Source organism: Meles meles, chromosome 12, assembly GCF_922984935.1.
Source record: "Meles meles chromosome 12, mMelMel3.1 paternal haplotype, whole genome shotgun sequence".
Classification (NCBI taxonomy): domain Eukaryota; kingdom Metazoa; phylum Chordata; class Mammalia; order Carnivora; family Mustelidae; genus Meles; species Meles meles.
Window position 1 is genome coordinate 2,795,584 of NC_060077.1, and position 25,345 is coordinate 2,820,928.

General features: G+C 56.9%; 1 protein-coding gene across 1 annotated transcript; it reads left to right on the top strand.

Annotated features, from left to right (window-relative positions):
* The first annotated feature begins 14,244 nt into the window (after positions 1-14,244).
* Positions 14,245-20,846, top strand: TMEM119 (transmembrane protein 119). Its single transcript, XM_046025941.1, has 2 exons — positions 14,245-14,392; positions 18,736-20,846. Exon 2 carries the CDS (start codon positions 18,748-18,750, stop codon positions 19,603-19,605), a length of 858 nt encoding a protein of 285 aa, XP_045881897.1. The 5' UTR covers positions 14,245-14,392; positions 18,736-18,747; the 3' UTR covers positions 19,606-20,846.
* The last annotated feature ends 4,499 nt before the right edge of the window (positions 20,847-25,345 follow it).

Genomic DNA, 25,345 nt, shown 5'->3' on the forward strand with positions numbered 1-25,345 from the left:
ACTGGCTTACAAAATTCTGCAAAATCCAACGGTTGGCCCTCGGAGATGTCTCCCTCGTACCACTGTGCCCTCCTCCTGCCCGACCTCCCCTCGACCTTGGACTTCACTGCCTGAGTCACCCGTTCTTCCATTCGGCACATATATTCTGAGCACGAACATCAACAACATGGCCACGAGTCCCCTCAGACAGCTTGGGAAGGAGGACTTGTATTCTTATTTTACAGAAGAAGAAACTGAGGCAGTCATCTGTCTCAGGTCACACATAGGATCTGGGACTGGAACCCAGGCCTGAATCAGAAAACCCTGTTCCTACCACAATGTCGTGCTGTCCCCAAGGTCACAGCAGGGTTCTGGGGGAATGCCGTGCCCGAAACTCTCCCCACTGCTGACCTGTCCTGGCTTCTGGAAGTCCCCATTAATCACCCTTGCATCTCCTGGTGGCTGAGGGAAGGCACTGGTACTTGGGAAGGTGACTGGGTTGAGAGCAGGTTGCAGTAATGCTGGGGGTCCAGGGCAAAGAGAGACGGCAGTGGGAGGGGCTGCAGAGTGGAGCCAGCATGTCCTGGGCGTTTGGCGCATGTGTCCGGGCCCATGCTGAACACTTCAGCTGCGCGATCTACGCAGGCCTCCTGGGACGTGACTATAATTATTATCCCATTTTACTGCTGGGGAAACTGAGGTTCAGGAGGCTGGATCACTTGCGCCAGCAGGTTGCATTGCTAAGAAAGCAGACTCTGCTGACTTCAGCTTTGGCGGCAAGGAAGGAAGGAGGGTAGACAGGAAATCAGGAAATGGGGGCGGGAGAGGGGAGGCATACTAAGTTTACTCTAGGTCTCTTGTGTCTCCCGGGCAGGGCTGCCAGCCCCACGGTGGCTTATCCGGCAGCTGATCTGGGCAGAGGTGCCTCAAACTTACCCTCTATATCCTGCCACATCTGCCACGCAGCCAGGCCCCATAACTCAGCTATCATGGTGTGTCTACCCTGTGCCAGGCACCATGCTAGCTCTGGGGGATGCCATGTGGGCTCCTGGCCTGGAGGGAGAACGAGAGATTCATCAGAGGATCACCTAGAAAAATAGAAGATTGTGGTGGGGCCCAGAGCCCAAAAGGAGGGGTGCTGGGGGCTGTGAGCATGTGCATTGTGGCCAGACCTGGGGTGTGGGCTGGGGAGGGGCCAGGACAATGTTCGAGGCTGGACAGGTGCAAAGTTGTTGAGGGTCATTGTAGAGAGGAGAATGCTCCAGGGACTGAGGACGGTGTAAAGAGCAGGGTGGGGGCTTTGGGAGAATGGTCGCGCCTGGGGCGGCGGGAAGGAGCCAGAGTGGCTGCGGTGGCGGGCGGGGGGTGGGGGTAGGCAAGGCTGCGTGAGGATAAGAGGGCCTGAGTCAGTATGGGGGGTACAAGAGGGCAAGAGGGGGGGATGGAGAGGTACCTGTGAAGCAGGAAGGGTGGGGGTTGGTGATGCACCGGCAGGGTGAGGAGGAGGAAAGCGGATGGAAATCTCGAGTGTCCTATGTGAGCGTCATCAGTGGAAGGAGCAGGTTGGCTGGTGGGATGGGCTTCGGCCTCCAGGCTCCGGTCTGGTCCATGTCCAGGCGGAAGGGTCAAGAAGGCTGTCGGAAAAGATGCTCAACATCATTAGCCAATGACAGCCCCTGTGAGATGTCACCCCGTGGCTCCGGAAGGGACTACCATTCAAGGCCCAAGGTACCACGTGCTGATGAGCTGCGGAGAAGCCAGAACTCCCACGTGGCTGGCGGGAGTGCAGCAGGGTGCAGCCACGCCGGAGCCAGTGTGGCGGTTTCTTCTAAGTTAGACGTGGATTCCCCATGTTGCATGTCGGCCCCAAGGTGCATACCCGGGAGACTCCGAAATCCTTTTCCTAGGCATTTCTGCAAAAGAATGAAGACGTGTGTCCCCACAGAGACCTGTATGCCGTGTGTATGGCAGCTTTATTCATAGCAGCCCAAGAGCAGGGAACAATCCATCTGGTGAATGGATGCATGACGCTTCTTGGGATAAAAAGGGGCGAGCGGTTGATCCATGAGCCGATGGGGACGAATCTCAAACACACGGTGAGTTAAAGAGGCCGGACACAAAGAGCTATTTGAATGCTATGTGGCTTCCATGATAAAAAGTCCAAGAACGGGCAAAGCCGATCTAGAGTGGTAGAAATCAGCTCAGTGGTCACCCTTTTGGGCGATGATCTAGGCTGGAAGGAGGCTTGGGGAGTGATGGGGACATGCTCGATCTTGGTCTGGGTGCTGGTCACACGGGATCCTCCTCAACGCTTCTCGTCTGACCGGTGCATTTCCCTGTGTGGGAAGTGCACTCCAGTGCAAGCAAACGAACAAGCAAGCGGGCGGTGGGTTCCTGAGCCTGGGCACGCCTGCGGGTCTGCTCGGAGCACGCGTGATGGGGGAGGGCTTGGACATCCGCCCCAGGGAGGCCGGAAGAGACCACGGTTTCTTGGGTCACCCCACCTGTGTCCTGCCTAGATGCAACCCTCCTTCCCTTCAGTGGCTTCTCCTGTGCTCAGACACCATCAATGACTCCCTTCCCGGTGCCCAACGACAGAAGATGTTTCCAGTCTTGTCATTTGCTGGCCATGGACCTAAATGTTTTGTGGTCTGGACAGACTGACCTCGTCACTCCTCATTCCTCCTCACACATGCTTCCTGCTTCCGATCCATCGCCCCCTTCCACTACCTCTCTCTGGGGCTCAGCAACCCCAGGCCCCCACAGGCACTTTCTGAGCTCATGGTTGCTCTAGCCTCTGGGCTCCCTGTTTGTCTGTCCCTCCTCTTCCTGGTTCTCTGCCCTGAGCCCCGGGACAGAGACTAGACTGCCTGGCCAAAAGGTAACTCTAGTTTGTTCTTCTCCCTTCTGGGCCTCCATCTCTCCATCTGTAAAATGGGTGTCTGCGTGTCTGCTCATGCCACTGAGTGGCCACTGTTCACTCACCTGTTCCTCCCGCTCAGGTGGGAATCTCACGTGGCCAGGTCCTGTGGGTCTTTCATGCCCTAGAAGGCTCAGGAAGGAGACAGAAGTCAAGATGATGCCACGTATCATCTTTGTCACATAGCCTCTCCGAGCATCCCAGTCTAACTTATGCACGGTCAGGTGCCCCGGGCACCCTGAGTGGTAAGGGCGCCATCAACCTTACAGAGGCAGGAGAAGTAATGTCAGCAGCTCACTCCCATGTGCCAACCGTGAGTCTGTTCTGCTGGATTTGTTGTCTGTGTTTCATTTCATCCTCAGCCTGTGAGGTAGGTCCTATCTTTAACCCCATTTTACGGATGAACAAGCTGAGGTTCAGAGAGGTTCCATGACTTTCCTGAGGCCACACAGCTTGAAAAAAAATCACAGATCTGGGATTAAACTCTTAGACTTGCTTGGAAGGGCAAGAAGCTGGCTCCTTGAGGAAGGGCTGGGAAAATGCCCCCAAATCTCCAGAGCTCAAAGCCACACCCTTGACCTGACCTTCCCTTGGCCACAGAGCAGAGTTCACCTCGGAGGTGAGCCCACAGTGAAGGACGGGAGGTGCTGGGAAGCAGCCACTGGGTGCCCATCCTTGGTGTCCTGCTGTGCCACGGACTGCAAAGGGGTGGTGGGACCTGAAACCAGGGGCAGGAATGGGATTGCCCTGAAGAGAGTGTGGTCCTTTTCCAACATGGTACTGGTTAGTAGTGGCCAGGATGCTCTCAATCGCCACGGGGGGCAGGGGACCGAGCACAGAATGACACACAGCTCCTGTGGAACAACCCTTCCCAAGGCATTTCCCCGTGGGTAGCTCAGCTGCACCCTGAGGCAGCTCACAGAAGTTGAAACCACTGTGTATAAGGCGGTGTGTGGTTTCAGGGTCCAAACGCGGTTGGCCATGAGGTCAGGGGTACTCCTCAGGTGGCTCTGCCCCCCGCCACCTGGCTGTCAGCCTCGGCCTCCGGCTCCTGCGCTGACTCTGCACACAGCCCCCTCCCTGGCCCGGGATGCTGCATGCTTGTGGGCAGGGATCAGGACTCAGCCTCCAGCATGACCCCGGCACAAAGCAGGCGACAGGCAGCGTTCGTGGAATATTCCAGCAGCCGGGATAGGCATGAAAGTGTTTTCGAGGGGCGCCTGGGTGGCTCAGTGGGTTAAAGCCTCTGCCTTCGGCTCAGGTCACGATCCCAGGGTCCTGGAATCAAGCCCCGCATCGCATCGGGCTCTCTGCTCAGCAGGGAGCCTGCTTCCTTCTCTCTCTCTCTCTCTCTGCCTGCCTCCCTGCCTACTTGTGATCTCTGTCAAATAAATTTAAAAAAAAATCTTTAAAATAAAAAAAAAAGAAAGTGTTTTCGAAGGACAGCAGGGGAAAATGCCTGTGATGTAACATCACGTGGACTCGGAGCCTCGGTCTTCTCTTCTGGGAAATGGGATAATAACAGTATCATCCCATGGCGGGTGGGGGGTGTCAGGAGGCAGAATGAGATAGGGCTGGAGGCGAGGACGTGCTGGATAGATCACAGGCAGCAGGACTGCCGAGAGTGGAAGGAAGACTGGAAGGAGACGCAGCAAATCTTTGAGCGGCGAGCCACCTGCTGCGCGATGGTGGGTGAACTTTCTTTGTTCCTTCCAGACTTTTCTGTGTTTTCTTTGTATCGTTCAACAAATGGAACAAAGCCATAGGTACTGGGAACTTTGGGGGTCCCAGCTTCCACCGCTGGAAGGGGAAACCATCCTCGACTTATTGCTGCCCACACGGGAAGACTCTGAGCCCGCGGTCCTCACCTGGGGGCGACTTTGCCCTCCCCGGGGACAGTGGCCATGTCTGTGGATTCATGGGTCTGGCTCCTGGCATCGGACACGTGGCCGGGCTGCTGCTACTGCCCTCCCCCCGTGCCCAGGACAGCCCCCCCCCCAGTCCCGACAGCAAAGAAGTGTCTGGTCCAAAAGGCCAGTAGTGCTGAGGTGGACACACCCTGCTATCCCCGCTGGGCAGTGACAGACCCACAGGGGGCCCCTTCCCAGAGTTTTCTGTAAACCCAGAGGGGCTTCTGTGTGCCAGCAACCTTGAGTAGCCTCCTGGGGGCTGGAAGGCTGGAGCTAGAGCTGCCCCCACTCTTGCTGCCCAGGAGCCTACAGAGATGCTGCCCATGTCCAAGTTCGGGGGAGTGAGAACGCCGTCACTGGACCTTGCGGTGGGACAGGCTCAGGGCTGACTTCCCCAGGAAAGGAGGAAGAAAAGGGCCTCTGGACAGGAGACCAGGGTGCCAAAGTGTCACAGACACAGACCCCTTTCCAAGGCACATGAACCCTGCCAGGGAAGCCGTGTGCACATGAACCACCCTCCCCTCCAGCGCTGGTTCTGGGCTGCCCTCCTGCTCTCTGGGAGTGATCCTTTCTTGAGACCCTGTTGTCCAATCACTGGGTCCCCTGGGAGGGAGAGGCTTCGTATGATTTCCTGCAGAGTTTCGGAAGTGTAGGGCAATACTCTCCCTCTCACTGTGCTCTGACCCATGAGTCTTCTTGTTCTTTCTTCTTCACATGCTCCCGCCTCAGGACCTTTGCACTTGCTGTTTCCTCTACCTTATTTCTCTTCCCAGATGTCTGCATGGCTGGCACTGTATTATCCTTCTGGTCTTAGCTGGATGTCACCTTTTCAAGAGGACTTCTCTACAGCCCTGTCCATAGGTTTTCATTCCAACAACGCCTTTTTCCCTTCAAGGCAATGATGATGGTCTGCAGGAAAGTTGAGATACTGATTTTTGCCGTGCAAGGGCAGCAACCCCTATCCCTCGCGTTCACTCGCCCCTCGTCACTGCCCAGTGCCTGGCACACAGTAGAGGTTCAGGGGACATTTACTGAATGAACACACAAGCAAGGGAGGATTTGCAAAGGCGTGGGGAGGGAGGCAAATCAATGCGACTGACAAAAATGTAAGCACTGGGGGCGGAGACCAAGGGAGCCTTTGGTGTAGGCCTGGAGTCTGGCAGTCCTAGTGCAAATCCCAGTTCCACTGCTTACGGGTTGCAGGATGGTAGGCAACTCTCTAACCCCTGGGGGGCCTCAGCTTCCACACCTGTGAAATGGGGAGATGAATCCTTGCTAACCCTAAGGCCAAGGGAGGTAACCACATATGTGGCTGACACATTGTCGGTGCCCAATTGTGGCCCATCTGGGGAGAGATGGTCCCTGGCTTTGGGGCAGACCTGGACCACCTGAGCCACACCATGGAGGCCTCCCTGTCTCCCCTAAACCTCGAAGCCCCACCCCTGTGGTCTGGGGAGCAAACCCCCGCCCTGCCCAGCTCTCTGTCGTTTGGCCTAAAATTAGCTCGCAAATTCCTTAGCTGCCTGGCCAGGGCTTCCAACCGACAATTCAAACCAGATGTTCCCAGCTGTTGGGGCCCATCCCCCTGGCCAGCACCCGCGTGTGTCCCTGCTCAGGGAGGTCTGACTTAACCCCAGGCGAGAGGGGCCCACTCCTGCTCCCAGGAGCCCCGGCTGCGTGGGGTAGGTAGGAGTGTGGAGGGGAGCCCCGGGCCTGCATGCACACCCCTCCAAGGATGGGGGCGCCCCTTGCAGACTGGCCTAATGGCGGGTGGGGTGGGGGGGTGGGGCTAATTGCTCTGCCCCTTTCCATCCAGTAGCCTTATGGAGCGCCTGCTGTATGCCAGGCTCTGTGTTCGCTGCTGCCCAGATGGCGTGCTTCACATTCTCCATCCCTTGTGTCACGTGGTTGCTGTTATTATTATTATTATTATTAGCATCTTTATTTAGTGCCCAGTGCCAAGGCTCATTGATTTCTCCTAATAATCCCAGGGATGCAGGCTTTTTAAAAAAAAAAAAATTACGATAACTCCCATTTTACAGATGAGGAAACTGAGGCCCAGAGGGGTTGAGTAATCTACCCCAGGTCGCCCAGCTTCAAAGCCACAGAATCCAGAGGTCCCTGAAGGGCAGGTGGTCTTGGGTTACCTCCTTGCTGTCACCCCTTGTGTGGCCCTTTCCCACATGGTGGGTGGATCTGGATGCTGGGGAAGGACCCTTTCGGTGAGGATGTCCCTGGGCCTGGCTGCAGAAGATGGACTCATGGCAGCTGCCAGGAGGGGTGGCCCAGCAGGAGCCCTCACCAGCCAAGTTTCTGGCCCCAGTGGAGTCAGAAGCTGGGGGTCAGGGCGGAAGGAGCCACAGGGAGGGCTGGGGATCAGAGTGGTTTTCATGGGGATCTCATATGGACCCCTTCTCCTTCCCAGAGATGAGACCTAGAACCACCTCTTAGAGTCCTTGAGTGTGTGTGTGTGGAGGGGCAGGTAAAGAGGAGAAGGGCTTGATGCAAGGAGAGAAGTGGTTAGAGGGTTTTGTACACACAGGGACCCACGGTTGGCCGTCTTCATCTACGGTAAAAGCCCGATCCCCTGCCGACGCCTGCAGAGGCCCTGCATGTTCTGGCCCTGGTGCCCTCTGACCTCACTTCCTCCCACTGTCTCCTCACACTCTGTTCTGGCCACACCAGACACTTACGCTTTCCCACGCCTTGAAAATGCCAGGTACCCCCACCTCAGGACCTTTGCACTGACTCTTCCTGCCACCTGTAATGCTCTTCCTCTGATCCTCTCTGGCTCAGTGCTCTCACCCTCGGGGTCTTGCTGGAACATCACCCTCTCTCTGACTCTTCTCCTGGCCAGACCATATAAACATTACTCAGTTACCACTTTAATCGTCCTCCTTGTCCCACTAGAATGTCAGCTCCATGACGACAGGGATTTTCATCTGCACTGTTTTCTGCTGTAGCCCTAGGGCTTGGGAAGTATCTGGCATGTAGTATGTGCTCAGTATATATCAAGAGAGAGAGACGGAGAAAAAGAGAGAGAGAAGGAAGGGAAGGAGGGAGGAAAAAAAGGGAGAGAAGGAAGATGGGACAGAAGGTCCTAGTGTATAGTAAGGGGGCAGAAAGAAAGCAGGAGAAACGTGGGGTGATGAACTGATGATGCCTTTTGACCCCCTGAAGTTCAGCCCCAAGCCTCCCCACTTCTCCCTCTCAGCCAGCATCCTTCTGCTCAAAGTCCGGCAGGGCCCCCCCATTTCCAAAAGTGCTGCAAAGGAATTCAGAAGCATCTTCTCTATTCCTTCCTGTGATGTCGTAGCAGGTGGGGCAGGGGCTGCAGGGACTCCTGGGGAGCGACCTGCGGGAGGGCAGGAGGTGGAAGGGGAGAGTGAGGCCAGTCGAGGCCTGTGTTTACATTCCTGCCCTCAGATCTGGCTTCCCTGCAGGGACTTACGAGCCACGTAGGGAAATGTAAATGTTTACAAGGCAGACTGCAGCTGGCCCGGCCACTGGCCATCTCGGCCCCAGGAAGCCAGAGATCCAACAGGCTCCCCCTGCCCCCCTCAAAAAAATAGAGGGATGCAGAGGTCTTTTTTTCTTTTCTTTAAAGAAAACTTCTAATTGAGTCGCAACCTACGTAAACCGCACACAGCTGAAGCACGCACCTTGATTTTTCCATACGCACACACCCACGTAATCACAACCCGGGTCTAGATATTGTACATTTCCAGCCCCAGGAGGTCCCTTTGTGCCCCTCCCCGGCCGACAGCCCCCCAAGGATAACGGCTCCTCTGACTTCTGTTCTCATAGCTGAGTTTTGTGCTTGTTCCAGAAGGTCATGTAAATGGCATCACCCAGAGCATGTTCTTTTGGGTCCAGGTCTTCCGCTCGGTGTGTTTACGGGACTTCTCTAAGCTGAGGTCTCCTGCCTCTTCCCTGCCTTGCTGGGAAGTGCTCCCCTGTATGGACGTCCCACAGTCTGTGCACCTGTTTTTCTCTTGGTGGACGTTGGGGTTCCTCCAGATGTTTTGCTGTTAGGGATCAAAGCAATTCTGGACATTTTTGTCTTCGTGTGGATGTTTTTATTTCTCTTGGGTAGATACCTACAAAAGAGGTGGCTGGACCATCTAGAAAGTAGACGGCTGACTTCATAGAAATTGTCACACTGCTTTCCAAAGAGACTGTGCTATTCTTCTTCCCATCCATAGTGGGTGCGCGTCCGGTTGTTTGCTGGGGGTGGGCAAACAAGGGGAAACGAGTGGAAAATTTACTCAGAATCACTGAATGACAGAGCTTGGAAGAGCTTCCCCTGACCCTTCCCGATTCAGGAAGGGAAACTGAAGCTTGGTCACGCAGTGTGTGGGGAGCAGAGCTGGGAGCTAATGCAGGTCCCCCCATTTCCAAACTCTAACTACCCCCTGGTCTTATCAGGTCAGCACCCAGTCTTGTTTTCTTGGAAGAGGCCTCATGTCAAGCCCTTTCCCACCACAGGACCTTTGCACTTGCTGTTCCCTTGGCCCAGGGAGCTCTTCCTCCTGCTCCTCGAGTGCCCAGTTTCTCTTTATGCTGCAGGCCTCAGTTCAGAAACTTCTTTAGAGACGCTGACCATAGTTACTAAAATAGATCCCCAGGCACCTGCCCCCACCTGCTTCTAAGCTACTCCGTATCCTTTCTATGCCCTTGATAGCATTCTGCAGTGGTGAGCTATCTTCCTGATTTGCCAGTTGACCTGGGGCTCATCTGTACCCTCTGCTAGGAGTTCCCTGAAGAAGGGTTCTGGTCTCTCCCGTCCCCCACGCAGGAGCTGGTGCAGAGCAAAATAATGTCAGTGTCTCCTCGCCCTGGGCCTTAGTTTCCCCATCTGTAAAACCATTCAGCCAGTGGATGGCATTTTTTGAGCTCCTGCTCTGTCCAGGCACTGGGTTTGGGGAGAAGAGGCCCTGGTTCTGGACTTCAGAAGCTGACTGAATAGAGCCCTCTGCCAATAGGGCCATGACGACCCAGTGAGCTAAGTGCTCTGAGTGGGGAGCCTAGTGGTGTGGGAGCACTGAGTGGTGCAGGAGCAGGGAGGAGGTTGCTGATCTCCCTCTCCAGAGGATGGCGTCAGGGAGGGCTTCCTGGAGGTGGTGACGATTGAGCTACAAGATACACAGGGGTGTGGTCAGGCAAGGGAGGCACGCAGGACAATGCATCATGGCTCTCTGCGCTTGGTACAGGTCCTGGCACGCGTAGGTGCTCAGTAAGTAGCTGGGGAGTGAGTGAACCTCTCTAGGTTATGGGTGGGGAAACTGAGGCCCAGAGAGATTTCACGGCACACCTAGAGCTCTGGCCTGCCCAAATGATTCTGCCTCATTGGAGCACCCTACCGGAGGCCACGCCATGGGTGTCCGTCTGAAGGCCCAGACTTTGCTGTGAAGGGGCCACAGCTCAGGCCTCTCCAGCCACATGAAAGGCTTCAGATATTTTTGCCAGGAGGGCAGGCCCCAGTGGCCTGAGGGCTGGGTAATTAAAGGTGGCTCTGAACCCAGCAGAGGCTGGAGCTGGGGGCTGTGGTGGGCCATGCCACCCCAGGCTCCACTGGGGAGGACCTTGGCAGAGACTCGGGGTGTGGGGGCCTTCCTCCCCTTCTCTGCCTCCTCGGCCACGGCTGTTCAGCTGGGCGGGAGCAAGCTTTTAATTGCACAGCGGGCACAGGGTGGGGTCTCTGAGTTGCCTCAAGGCTGGATTATAGGTTGCAAACGAGTGGCCTGGCCTGCCCGCGCCCCTTGGAGCGGTGGTGGTGTGGGGCACAGGGACCATGCCTGGGCCCCACAGCAGGTCCCAGAACTGGAGAGTGTAGAATGTGAGACCCTCGGAGAGACGGAGAGAGTGACAAGAGCAAACTCTCAGAGCATATGGTTGTCAAACCTGGGAATGCAAGTGGGGAGGTCAGAATGGTTGTGCACGCATCAGTAAGCATTTATTGAGTATCTACTGTATGCCAGGCACTGTCCTAGATGCTGGCATTATGGCCATGCACAAAACAGACGCTGCAGACCTGGCTCATCTACTCTTTTTTTTTAAAATTATTTTTATTAAAATATAATGTATTATTTGCCCCAGGGGTACAGGTCTGTGAATCATCAGGTTTTTTAAAAAATTATTTTTATTAACGTATAATGTATTATTACGACTCATCTACTCTTAATCGATGATAACCTTCAGAAGCTGGTCTGAAGGTGCTGGGTGCCATCTACCTCAGGGCCTTTGTATGTGCTATTCTCCCTGCTGGGAATCCTCTTGCACTCTTGCCTTGCTGGATACCACCTCCTCCTCATCTTCATGAGCAGCTCACGGAGGATCCCGTGAGTTCTGGGACCAGACTAACCCCCTACAGCACCAGAACTGCCCCATCCCAACCCTTAGCGCAGTGTGCAGTTAGATATTCATCTGTTTGTTTACTTGTTTACTGCAGGTCTCCTTTGACTCTGTAAGCTCTGTGCCTGTGTTTGCTTGTCCCTGTCTCCCAGAGCCTGATCCTGGCTGGGGTAAAGTAAATGTCAAGAGAAATTTCTAGAACAGAGGAAGGGCAGAATGTTAGAGCATGGGAACCTCAGTGTCGGCAGGCTGTGGCCGACGTGGAGCCCAACCCCACATTTAGCTGCATCCCAGAGAGGGGCAGGGATTTGCCCGGCCCCCCACAGTTGATGTGTGAGCTAGGGCTGGAGCTCAGGGGTCTTTTTTTCTCCCGGGGGACTGACATTCTTGCTGTGCTCACACTGCGGTTTGGGACATGTGGCGTCAGGAGAGCATGTGTGTCTCTGTGTGCGTGTGCGTGTGTGCTGACGTGTCTGATAGGTCTGTGAGCACAGGGGCCCTCCTGTGGGGGGCCTTGGTGGTGGGAGGGTCTCTGGCCTGGCAGTTCATTTCCAGGTAAGACACAGGGGCTGGTGAAGAAGAAAGGGGTCTGGGTCCCCACATGCTGTTGGATCCCGATGAGGTCACGCTGCTGAGAACCTCAGTCTGCACATCTGTCCAATGGGCTTTCCCACCTTTCCGCAAGCATTCATGGAGGGGAGGAAAACTGCACTTTGGCGGGTGGGTGGCTCCAGCTGTGCAGGAAACAAGTAGTAATACTCAATCTCAGTGTGGGAGACGGAGCATGACCCTCCCCCAGAAATGGCCCCACCCCCATCCCTGGAACCTGTGGGTAGGAATGTGTCACCGGCATGGCCAAAGGGCTTTGCGGGTGGGATTAAGTTAAGGAGAGTAGATGGGGAGCTCAACCTGGGCTACCTGGGTGGACTCAGTGTCATCCCAAGGGTTCTGGAAATTGGGAGAGAGGTTGGAAGAGAGCCAGAGAGACAGTAGCCTGAGGTTTCAGCCCTTCTTCAGAGGAAGAGCCTAGAAGCTGAAGGCTTCTAGATTCCCTCCACCTTGAAGACTCCGGGATGCATGGAGCCCTGCCAACACCGTGCTTTCAGTGAGCAAGACCCATTTCTGATTTCCGACTGCCAGAACCGTAAGATAATGAATGTGTGTTGATCTAAGCCACTGAGTTTGGTCATTTGTTACAGCAACTGTAGGAAACTCATACACTTGGCATGCAGGCAATTTCCTGCCCTCCTGCTCCTCTGACTTTTCCCAGCAACCTCGTGAGCAAGAGAGTCTCTGTCCTCGGTTTACAGATGACAAAACAGAACCTCCGTGGGAGGCAGGATTCGGTGGAGGCAGGATTTGGACCCAGGTCTGTGCGCCTGCTACCAAAAGAGAAGCACAGAACAGGACCCTGACTCAGGCTGGGGCATCTGGACTGTCCCAACTGGGGGCAGGCCCTGTCTGGGAGGGTTGTGGCCCCTGACTCTTGATTTCTTGGGGTCAGGGTCCCTGTGGTCTCAGACTTGGCAGAGGGACTCCTCCCCTGGTGCCCTGGATATCCCCTGGCCACCTGGAAAGCGGGTACAGTGATGGCAACATGTGGTCGTGTGTGGGGGCAGCATCTCACACCTGGGGGTGCATGTGTCTGTGCGCATCCCCTGGTGGACAGTCATCCATTCCCTAGAAGATGCAGGGTTTGGGGGTGATCCCAAGAAAAAATAGGAACTCCGGTTTTATTTTCCAAACAAACAGCTGTTCTCCCCCTTTCTGGAGGTGAGTAGGGCTTGCTGGGACCACTGGAAGGAATGACAGTAATCTGGAGTCCTGGTTCCTGAAGGGTGGGCCGAAGCTGTGGATTCAGGCACTCTCCCTGCCCCATACCTTCTGTGGCTCCCTACTGCCTCACGGATGAGTCATGTTCTGACACCCTAGCCTGGCTCTCACTGACTTCAGCCCTACCTGCTCTCCCTTCTTGTCCACCTCCTGCTCCAACCTCATAGAATCACAGTATGACCTTCTGGCCCCTCTGCCTTCATCCATGCCTTCCACCCAGGATGCCTTTCCCGGGTCTCCTGTCCAGACTCTGCTGGCTCACAGCCACATCCTCCAGGACAACTTCCCTGCCTCTTCCTTTCAGGGGACCTCTGCCTGCTCTGGGGTTCCCCAAGCCCTTGGCCTGATGCCTCTCCTGCTAAGGACCCCTTTCTGTTTTGTAAGAGAGTAATGTCTCTGCGTGAGAGCTCCTCGGGGGCTGGCATGTGTCTGATTTACCTCTGAAACCCCACTGGCGTGGCGCCTGGCACGCTACAGAGGTTCATGGAGCATGTGCTGAATGAATGAATGAAGGGGTGCATGAATGAATGAATGCAAAGGCCCGCTGACCCTCCGGAGTCCTCAGGTCAGCCAGAGATCCCAGGGCCCGGGGCTACTACTGGCTTGCCTTCGTTTCCTGCTTGAGCCCCTTGACTACACGCTGCCTCATTGTGCCCACCTGTGAAATGGGGCCCCCGGTTCCTGCTGTGTCTTCTCCATCTGGGGTGCCGTCAGACCACGGATGTGAGAGTGGCAGAGCCCAGACAGCTTCCTGCCCACCCTGGCAAATAAGTAAACTGAGGCCCAGATGAGGGAAGAGCCGGACCAGGGCCTGACAGTGGGTGCCTGGGATCTGCTCCCTGCCCAGGCCCATACCCTCCAGCTGGCCGCTTGCTCTCACTCTGCACCCCAGCCTCTGGAAAACCTGAGTCACAGCTGGAACCAGGGCTGGGGGATTTTCCTGCTCACCCCCAGGGGCCCCTGAACCTCCCTGACCTCGGTCCCCTCAGAAGGGAGGCAGGCCCCTAGCTTGCTATTCTGGAGGGACCGTGCTGCAGGACAGCCCTGTCTGTCTGTCTGTCTGCCTGGGCCAGCGCTGGGGACCCCGGGTCAGGGAGGAAGTGCCCCATGTGGAGTTCCCCAGCAGTGGAGGGGCGCTGGTGGGAGTGGGAGCTGGGAGCAGGGGGGGGATCGTGTGTGGCCGAGCTCAGCCCCGCCCCTCCCCTGTCCCCACCCCAAACCCTCTTAATGGAATCAAGCTGGCCCCGCAGCAGCCCCAGGACAGGAGGCGGGAGGAGGCAGGAGGGAGGCGGGGGCAGGAGGGGGGCGGCGGCGCCAGCCGGAGCAGCAGCAGCTGGCACTCCCGGTCGCTCCACCTGGCGGGAGCACCCAGGCCTGTGCGCGGAAGGACGGACTGGTGAGTGCGGGTTGCCCCTCTTCCCCGGGAGCCTGGGGGCGCCTGGGGGTTTGGGGACTGGGAGCCGGTGCCGCACTTTGCGGGGCTTCTCTAAGTTCCTGTACCTTCTGAGCGTGTGCTGGAGGCTGTGTGTGTGCGCTAGGGCTCTGTGCTCAGGGTTCCAGTGGTGGAATGTGTGTGCACCTTCTCTGTGTCCGGTGTGTGGGGCGGACCACGCGCGTGAGTGTGTGTGTGTGTGTGTGTGCTCCCGCGTGCACGGGGGCATGCGTGCAGTTGTGGCCTAAAGGGAGCAGCTGTGTTCTCGGAAAGTGGATACCAGGGTGGCTGTCCCAGAGTCAGCAGGAGGGTCGTGTGGCCTGGGTTGTCCGCTGCCTGTGGTCTGTGGGGGCCCCAGTGTGTGTCAAAGGACTGTGTCTGTGCTCTTGTGGCCAGAGAATCAGTCCGTTGTGGGTCTGCTGTGCCTCCTCTGTGTGTCTGTGCTGGTGGGCTCTGCAGACTTTCTGGGGTGTCTGGGCCTTGTGTGTCCCTGTTGCTGTGTGAGTGTGAGTGTGAGTTGTGAGACAGGTTAGTGTGTGTGTTGTGTGCCTGTATATTGTGTGTCTGTATATTGTGTGTTCCTGCTGCTGCTGCTTTGTGTGGGTGTATATTTTGAGCCTCAGGACTCCTCATCCCTCTCCGGGCCTCCCTTCCAAGGGGCCTGAGTCCCTGTCCTTGGCTGCCCTGGGGCGGGTGGGGGGGTGGGTGGGTAACGCTTCAGCCAGACCCTCCTCCCCTAAAAGCCACTAATTGAAGCCAGGTTTTCATGGGCTGCCCCTCCCCCACTGGCCACCAGTCTCCGGGTGGGGGTGGGGCAGAGGCTCTGGCCCTTCAGTCTCAGGGTCCTAGGCTCTGGGGGTGGATTTGCATCATTGGCATATTTCCCAACCTGGGGGGGGGAGGACTCATCATCTCCAAAACCCCAAACCCTGAGTGAGATGGGCTCTAGAGGGAGGTCCTGTTCCACCATCATGTGGGGCCCCCGAGTTGATACCCCCTCCCATCTGGCACTGCTATTTCTTGTCCTAATGACAGTCAAGGGAGGTGGCCCTTAGACCCATTGCACAGATGTGGAAGCCGAGGCTCACAGATGACATGATGACCCCAGGACGCAGAGTTGGGCGGAGCTCTGACCCGCTCTCCTCTGGTTGTTAGACCCTGGGCCGCCCATTCCCTGTCTCAGACCTGATTTTCCTCTTGGCTAAAATGAGAGGGTTGGCCTGACCCCAGCTCCCAGTGGCCTGTGAGTTTCTGAGCCCTGGAAAACATTAGGTCTCGGGAAGAGAGGCCAACTGTCTCCCAGAAGGAGGTGGAGACAGCTGATGGGCTCACTGATTGATCACTTCAGGGCACTGTACGGAGGGGAAACTGAGGCCTAGATAGGGCAGAGGGTCATCATGAAGGGACACACAGCCATTGCCTTTGAGGTCTGGCCAGCTGCCTACGCTCTGCCTGCACCTTTCCCAGGAGCCGGGTTGAGGGGTGTGGGAGACCTGAGAGTCAGGGTCTTGGCCTCTAAGAGCCAGTGATACCTTTGTGTGGCCTCTTTCCTGAGCCTCTGTCCTTGACCCCAAGGGTCCAGGGAGAAGGGGGCCCTTCCCTGTGTCCATCTCATTGTCATGTGTGTGTGTGTGTGTGTGTGTGTGTCTATGCGTTTGTGTGTCTGTGTATGTCTCTGTATATGTCTCTGTGTATATGTGTGTATATCTGTGTGTGTCTGTGTATTTCTGTGAGTCTGTTTCTGTGAGTCTGTGTGTGTGTCTCTGTGTGAGTCTACGTGTGTCTGTGTATGTGTGTATATCTGTGTGTCTGTCTGTGTGTCTGTGCACACACCCAAACACGCACACGCACCCTGGATTCCGGGGTGGCTGGAGCTGAGCCTTCACTCAGCAGGTGTAAAGGTTGTCACCGCCCGGGGCGGGGGGCGATGAGCCAGTCTACACATAGAGTGAAGGTAACCGTCCGACCGCCTGGTGGGAAGATGGGGCTGGTGCTGGGCTCTGCTGGGGTCAAAAGGGGCTGCTCTCGAGCCTGACCTTTCCTGGGGAGCACAGTTTCCCTGTGCCAGACACTTTCTGCCCGTTATCTCCCCCAGCCCGTGTGGCTCTGTGATCACTTCCCCACTGACCCCTGATTTATGGGCAGGGACAACGAGGCCCAGAGTGAGCCGCCCGCGGAGCTGGACCCAGGGGGAGCCCCCCAAGTCCACCCATAGCTGTCATCTGTGGGGAGGAGCCTCAGCCCCCGCCACCGAAGATCTCTCAGGCTTGACTTGCAGGAGGCAGGGAGGTGACCTGTGGACCAAGACCCCAAAGGTCAAAGCCATCTGCAGGGACCTTTGCTAACACGTTCAGTGTGGGGTGTGAGGAAGGACCCTTCCAGCTGATGCATGGTGTCATCCAGGGGTGCCAGCTCATTGGGGGTCGCCCCGGGGCACGTGGCAGCACGTGTCGGGTGTGTGTGTGTCTGTCTGTGTGCAGGTCTGTGTGTGTATGTGTGTAGTATGTATGTGTGAGCTGGGTGTGTGCACGTGTGGAAGGGGAATGTGTGTCATAGGTGAGTGTGTGTGCTGTGTGAGTGTGTGCATGTGTGTATGGGTGTGTATGTGTGTGAGTGTGTATGTGTGTGGGGTGCAAGCGTGTGGACTCTCAGACTCACCCAAAGGAAGGTTCAAATCCCAGCTCCGACAGGCACCATCTGTGTGTCCTTGGGCAAGTCATTGCTTGTCTGGGCACCCCAGCCCCTCAACAGCGTTGAACCCCAGGGTTGAGCTCTAGGGCTTCTCTAGGGCTGAGCCCTGGCAAAGGGGGTGGGGGCTTCCCCCCGCAGCCAGAGCCCAGGATCGTCAGCTCGTTTAAAACGAACCTCTGAGTAGTTTTGCCTCTTTTTATGTCCTGGAATTACCTTTGGGTTTTCTTGGTCATCTGAGCCAGTGTGTCCAAATTGACGTCAGTACAATTAATTTCAGTTAGTGCTACTTAACTGGGGGGCCTCAGGTCAGTTGGAAGAAGCCACTCAGTGTCCTGACATCATAACTACCTCACTCCCCAAGTCCCCATGGTGACCTGTGCAGCCGGGACTGCCAGAGGGTTTAGGGAGCAGGCCTTGAGAACTGGGCCCCCAAAGGGACACACAGCGCAGGTGTCGGGAAATCGACCTCCCCCTCTAGCCCAGGACCTGGCTCTGCTTCCGGGTCCCTGTCCCCCCATCTTGGAGAGACTGTCAGACAGGGGATCCCCAGGCTTTTTTGTCTTGACACTTCGAGCCCCACCCAGGTCAGAAGGGGGTTCTCAGGGACAGACAGCCCACCGGGGGCACAGAAAAGGGCTGCAGGGCTTGTGTGATGGCCCAGCCCCCCTTGGGCTGGCGGGGAGAGCCCGTGTTTTAGGAGCCAGCTTCCTTCGCAAACCTGGACCATGCGGAATGTATTAGTCAGCCGGGCTGTCTGGGCCAGATGGGGTCTGGGGGTTCATGGCGGGAGCAGCCTTCCAGCAGGGGGGAGGGGGGAGGGTGGGGTTCATCTGGTTCCCATTTAGTGGTGGACTCGGCTCCAGCTTCATCCCAGGCACGAGGGTCCCTCCACCCCCTCCCAGGCCTCCAGGCCCCGCTTTGAGCCTTGACGTAAGGGTTAGCCACGCTCCTGACATCCAAGCCCTCTGCTGAGCTCATGGAGTCTAGAAGCTTCAAAACGCATGAGTCTCCCGGAGAAGGGGACTGGGACCACAGAAGGGCCAGGGGCTGCTGGGGAGGGGTCCCCCGAAGAGAAGGGGTCGGGTCCCTCCAGTGCTCCATTTCTTACTTACTCCCAGCCTGACTGACCATTTCACCCTCCGTGCCTAGCCCCAAACCCCTGCTCTTGCCTGACAGTGACTTCCCTCCTCTGAGCCTCAGTTTCCATACCTGGAACCTGGGGTTAATAATAGAACTTCCCCCTTTGGGTGGTTCCCAGGATTCAGTGAAGTTCTACGTAAGAAACTCAAAATAGTACCTGGCACTGGGTAAGCCGTGAAAGGGTAAATTATTACTAATTCAGCCAAGATGCATTTATGGAGCACTTACGGTATACCAGACATGGTATGAAACCCTGAGGGTGCCGAGGTAAATAAGAGTTAGTCCCCGCCCTCCAGGACCTCAGGATGAAGTGGGGTGCCTCACTGGGACGGTCTCAGGATGAAGTGGCGGGGCAGACAAGAACCCCATGTAGAGCGAACGGGGTGAAGGGAAGCGGCCCCGGCTAGGACATGCTCTGTGTCCCCGGACGCCCCAGAGTTCCACCCCGCGCTCTCTCCTGCCTCGCTGCCCCACAGGTCTCGGACAGGATGGTGTTGGCGGCGGTGCCCAGGCTGGTGGTGTCTCTGTTGCTGCTCCTCAGGGTGCTGCCTGTGATGGCCTACTCCGCACCCCTGCAGGCCGGCTATCTGGAGGACACAGGGGGCAGCGGGGAGGCCGAGGGCTCGTCGGCCTCGTCCCCGAGCCTCCCACCGCCCCGCACGCCGGCCCTCAGCCCCACGTCGCTGGGGCCCCCGCCCACGCCCCTGGCAGGCCCCAAGCCCCCCACCAACTTCCTGGACGGCATCGTGGACTTCTTCCGCCAGTACGTGATGCTCATCGCCGTGGTGGGCTCCCTGGTGTTCCTGCTCATGTTCATCGTCTGCGCCGCGCTCATCACCCGCCAGAAGCACAAGGCCTCGGCCTACTACCCCTCGTCTTTCCCCAAGAAGAAGTACGTGGACCAGAGTGACCGGGCCGGTGGCCCGCGGGCCTTCAGCGAGGTTCCCGACCGGGCTCCCGACGGCCGGCCCGAGGAGGCCCTGGATTCGTCCCAGCAGCTCCAGGCTGACATCCTCGCTGCCACCCAGAACCTCAAGTCCCCTGCCAGAGCGGCGCTGGGCGGCGGAGACGGAGCCAGGATGGAGGGCAGGTCCGAGGGAGAGGAGAGCGGTGGCCGGGAGGCGGACCAGGAGGCCCAGGGACGTGGGAGCTCGGCAGCAGAGGAGAAGCCGAAACCGGAGGGGCCGGAGGAGCCGAGCTCCGTGGTGGAGGAGGGGGCGTGGGAGGCCGGCCAAGGCCAAGGCCAAGGTGAGCCCGGAGAGGCTCCTTTGTTAGCCCAGGATGCCAGGGGAGCCGCTGATCCCCCTGAGAGCCCCTGTGCTTGCGGTGTCGCCCCCAAGGTCTAACAGGCCTCTGGGGCTGCCGGCCCTGACTATTGGACCCCTTGTGGTCACCTCTGTGGGTGTGGAAAGGCCCTTGTCCCTTACAGCTCCCTGACACCCCCTTCTCGGCCACCCCTGACTGCAGGCAGAGATGCTGGTCTCCGGTGTACCCCAAGAATCTCCCTGGGCTCCAGGACCGTTTGCTCCTGTGGCCCCAAAAGGCTGTGTCCCAAACAGCACCTCTGGAGAGGGGGGAGGGGAACGATCCCCATTATATCCACGACGCTACATCCCACAAAATTGGCCCCATCACTCAGACAAACATAGGCCACAAGTCCCCTGTGACGGTGCCAACATCGCCGCTTTTCCATGGAGGTAGGGAAGACACGTCAGAGTAACTAGGAGTTTGGGACAAGGGTGAATGGGACCTGCTGAGGCCCCTGGGGTGGGAGAAGTGAGAGCAACCGCATTAACGGGCCTGGGGAGGCAGGAAGGTTCCAAGGGGCCTGTGCACACATCACGCCGGGTCCCTAAGTGAGCCTGTCCAGGGCTGGGTTCCCCGAGCTACTCAGTGGAAAAAGGATTTGGGGGACCGGTGAGTTGAGGAGACACTGCCTCTCTGCTCCCTGTACCCCCTCTTAGAGCACCCCAGGGCTCTGCAAATACTCCAGTAAACGTCCCTGTGGAATCTGGTTTTGACCACAGAGCACCTTTTTTTTTTTACAGCTACAGAATAAAGTCTCGCAGAGCACACTCTGGAAATTACTGCCCCAAATGTTCCTGAAGGTGCCCCCCAGTTTGCGGTCGCTCTGGGGTTAGGGGCGTGGGTCCGTGGGCTCAGGCCCGCCCAAGCTCTGCCAAGCATCTCTGTCTGGGGACGAATTTCTCATCCTGTTACTGCTACAGGCATGGGATGAATGAATTGAACCTTTCTTGTCAGGCCCCCAAAGCTGCCCAGAAGCTAGGGGGCTGTGTGTGAGGGGCCCCGCTCTGGGGGGAGTGTGAGAGGGTAGGGGAGGGTTTCTAACGCCCAGCTTGGAGCAGGGGAGCCCTGGCCCCCGACCCTTTGCTCACGTGTGTTGTCTGGCAGCCTGTGCTCACAGCATTCTTCAGCCTTTGACAAGGGAGCCTGAGCTCCGTCCTGATTTGGGGAGGCTCTGGGGGTGTTCCTCTTCCTCATCCCTCCATTTGGCACCCCCCCAACCTCTGCACAACTTTTTAGGTGCTGAGATGTAGCAAACCAGCACAATAAACCTTTATTCTGGCCTGAGCGTTGCTGGTTTTCTGAGGGAGGAATGAGTCTGCTGGTGGGGGTGGGGCGCGGTATTTCTTCTGGGCTGTTCCATGGTGTGGGGGAGCTTTCCAGGGAGACTCGGCAGGCAGGCCAGAGAAGCTGGGGGCAGAACGGGATCCCCCCTGGGAACGGGGCAGGAGCTCTTGCCCCCAAGGCTGAGTCCAGCCCTGGGCTGCGGCCACACAGACCCGGCCTCGGCGAGCAGTTCTGTGATTGCACTGTGGCTGCAGGAATCTACCCGCCTCCTCCTCCAGGGAACATGAGCCCAGTCTCCCGGTTCAGTCTCCCATGAGCTGGCAGAGTGGCAGAGGACTACAACAGGGCTCGCGGACAATTCCAGGCTCCCCGCACCCTTGGCCTGGGATGGGAGGCAGCCTGGGCCTTTGTCTCCTGGCCCACCAGGCTCTTCCTTGCCTTTGATGGCAAGTTCCTGCGGCCACGGCCCCCCGCCCCCTTCCCTGGAGCTTCCAGCTGGAATCCAGATGTGGCTGGGCTGGGAGCATGGGCTGGATCCCCCGGAATGAGGGGGACAGGGAGGCCACCCCCCTCAACCCCTCTCCTCCGCTGACCCCACATCCCTTCAGAGGGGGCCGGGTTTGAGTTTCATAACACACAATGGCCTCTGTCTCTCGCAGCGGGGAAGGGCCCTCCCTTTCTCAGCCCAGACCGGCTCCCACCCAAGAATGTAGGGAAAATCCAGTGTGAATCCCTGAATGCTGTGTGGCTCTGACCAAATCACTCAAGCTCTCTGTGTGTGCCTGCTCCTGCAGGGTCCTAGGTGATTGGATGTGACTGGGGTACGCACTGACCTTCTGCATAGCAGGTAAAACTCAGGTAAGACAGAAGTAGATGTTAGAGATTCCTGGGAGCAGGCAGGGATGACTTTGCAATCAGTGGCTTCCAGGTCAGTGGCTCCCCATTAACTGTCAACTGGGCCCGCCGGAGGACATGAAGTATGAGGCCTTAGTTACACCCTGTGTCCTTGGGACTGATGGGGGCGGGGACTCAGGAGGTAATTTGAACTTAGAACCGGCATCAACCTCTCCCTCACCTCTGAGCTTTAACAATTACTATTCCCTCTGCCTAGGACACCCTTCCACCCCCCTCCTTGTCCAGCTAACTCCCCCTCCTCTACCTTCCAGCCTAGATGTCCTCTGCCCTACCCGACAGCACCCACCCAGACTCCCCTGCGCTCAACACTACTTCTAACTGCTCATAGCTCATGAGCACCTGTGACGTCCTGGGCCCTGCTCTGAGCCCTGAATGTCATTCACTCGTTGAGACTCCCAACTGGGGAGAGGGACCCGCTGTTGTTCCCATGTTGCAGAGGGGGCATCCGTTGCCTAGGTCCCAGAGCCAGAATCCCAGCCCCATCGTCTGATTCTAGAGTGGGTCCTCCACGGCTTAGACAGCTGCTTGGATGAATGAATGCGTGAATGAAGCCTTTGCGCAGGAGAGACCAAGGCCTCACTCCTGCTTAGAGCCCCTCTAGGGTGCTCCCACATTTTTTTTTTTTTTAAAGATTTTATTTATTTGTTTGACAGAGAGAGATCACAAGTAGACAGAGAAGCAGGCAGAGAGAGAGAGAGGGAAGCAGGCTCACCCCTGAGCAGAGAGCCCGACGCGGGACTGGATCCCAGGACCCCGAGATCACGACCCGAGCCGAAGGCAGCAGCCCAACCCACTGAGCCATCCAGGCGCCAGAGGGGCCTTCTGTGGGCACACATCTGGCCGGGCACCAGTGGAGGGCAAGCCTGGGGGGAGTTGGGCTGGGGGCCCGTATAGGCTGGGGTTGGGCCAGGGGGAGACCTGAGCTGGAGCGTGGGTGCGGGGGGCTCCACTGTTCCCAGGGATCCGGGAATCTGCCAGGTCTGAACAGGCCCCCACTGTCCCAGGGCTTGTAAAACCACACAGCTGCCCTCGGGCTGGGAGTCTGTTCCCTGGCCAGGCCTGCTGCTTCTCTCCCTACAGAACGAGGGGGAGGGGGAACAAAACCACCTAAAGACACGGCCTCTAGCTCAGTGTGGAAATGGGGCCTTCTGGGGAAGTGTGCTGGGGGTCCGTGGCGTGCTGGAGGGACCTCTTCCATGTGCTGTGACTTTCTCTGATCAGCCCGAGGGGCTGGGCATTCACTGGCTGGGGGTCCAAGGCAGGAGCAGGAGGGGCAGAACTCACGTCTCAGGGCACATTGTCTTGAACCCTCTTGGGGTGATTCAGGTAGTTTGGGCCTGGGGGGGAGGGGCTGAGAAGGGGGAGACTGCCAGTGTCCATGACAGCTCTACCCTTTCTTAGCTGTGCAGCCTTGGGCGAATGACCTCACCTCTCTGGGCTTTCATTTCCCTGAGTGTAAAGAGAGGATCCTACTCTACCTGGCAGGGGGTCTCAGCCTGCAGGCTGGGGTTGTCCAAGAGCTTTGTAATGTCGTAACTCCCAGGCGCCACCCAGACCGTTTTTTTATTTATTTGTTTTATTCATTCATTCAGGGCTCAAACTCACGCCCCCAAGATCAAGAGTCACGCGCTTTACCGACCGAGTCTGCAAGGCACCCCCCTCACCCAGACCGATGAAATCAGAGTGTCCGAGGGTATGGCTGGGCAACTGTCACGGCCTGGGGGGCTGTGCACCCCCGTTCTCCCCACACGGGACCGGGTGCCTGGCACACAGTAGATGCCCTGCGAGTGCGTCTGCGGCTGCGGGAAGCCCTCTGCGCCAGTGCGTCCACGTTCCCTATCAACCCTCCCCACACTCCCTGCAGACATGAGCAATCTCGTGATCCCCTACTTTGCAGATGAGGAAACAGGAGCAGAGGCTTGGCCCATGTCATACAGATGGGCATAACTGGGATTTGAACCCCGGGCCTGGCCAGCTCCTCAAACTGGGCTCTTCCGCCCCGAGCCTCCTGCTTCATGTTAAGAACCTATTTGTGGGTGCAAAGGCTGAGCCTTTTTACTGGTGTTGGGGTGTCCGTTGCATTTCATCACGGGGCCCACCCTCCCCCTCGGGGTGTTGGCCGTGACTGCCCAGTGCCGGGGGGCCCTCCAGTCTCGGTGCTCATGCGGAGAGCCTCAGGCCCCCTGAGTCTGTCCCAGCTGGGATTAATCAGCAACCCGGGTTCCAAAGTGCCCAAAGAGCAGCTGCCAGGGTCAGAGACTCTGGTTCCCAGCCTCAGACTCTAGTGAGCACCTGCTGGGCACCAGGTACTGAGAACGGATCATTGGCTGCAGAGGAGAGGAGGAGATGAATCAAAGAAACTTATAGATGCAATCACCGTGACTGGTAACAGGAAGGGTCGTCATATACAAATGCACTCTGGTGCACGTCTGGCCCTTTCCTGACGCCAGATTTTCCAGCTCTATGGAAGCATAATTGATACGCAGTAACTGCACGTGTTTAAAATGTGCAACTTGGTAATTTGGATAGACGAGTAGATTCATGAAGCCATCGCCAGAGTCAAGATAACAGACATATCCATCGCCTCTGACCATCTCCTCCTACCTCTTTGCAGTCTCTGCAGGCTGCTCCCCCCCACCTCGGTCCCAAGACCACTATTGATCTGCCCTCTGTCCTTATGACTCATTTTTATTTTCTGAAATTTTATAAATGGTATCATATAGGGATGCCTGGGTGATCAATTGGTTAAGCAGCTGCCTTCAGCTCAGGTCATGATTCCAGGGTCCTGGGTTCGAGTCCCATATTAGGCTCCCTGCTAGGCGGGGAACCTGCTTCTCACTCTGCCCCTCCCCCTGCTTGTGCTCTCTCTTAGACAAATAAGTGAATAAAAATCTTTTTAAAAAATGGAACCACACAGTGTACACCTTTTGTCTGGCTTTTTGCACACAGCACTGTTCCGAGATTTATTCATGTTATTGTGTATATTAATATTTCACTGCTTTTTACTGTGGAGTAGAGGTCCCTTGAATGGACATATTGGAATTTGTTTATCCTTTCACCTGCTGATGGATGTTTTCATGGTTTTCCATGTTGTGGCTGTTAACAAATAAAGCTGCTGGGAGCTACCAATGTTCATTTATTTTATCCTTCCAGCCTTTTTAATGAGATGGTCGTTATTTCTCCCCATTTTGCAGATTAAACCAACAGACTCAGAGAGGTCAAGTAACTTGTCTAACGTCACACAGCCAGGAGTGGGAGCACTGAACCTTGAAGTGGGAATGTTTGAGTTCACTTACTGTAGGGAACTTCTGAAGCTCAGAGGGTCTCAGAAATCCTGATCTAGACCAGCCCCCTGCATTTCATCTGTAGATATCCGAGGACCAGACAGGGACTGGGACCCATTCAGAGCTGACCAGGAATCCAGGTCTGGTGGGCAGTCTTGCGCTGTGTCTAGCTCTTCTCTGCTTCAGCTCTGGCTCTGCGTCTGGTGTTGGGGAAGAAGCAGGCTGATGTGGAGTGGGACAGGGATTTGTCCTTTTTTCAAGCAGTTTTAATTTCAGGATTCCTCTGGCTGCTCAG

Bases quoted from the DNA above. Each gene is read 5' to 3' on its own strand.
- TMEM119 (XM_046025941.1), top strand. From the start codon at position 18,748: ATGGTGTTGGCGGCGGTGCCCAGGCTGGTGGTGTCTCTGTTGCTGCTC.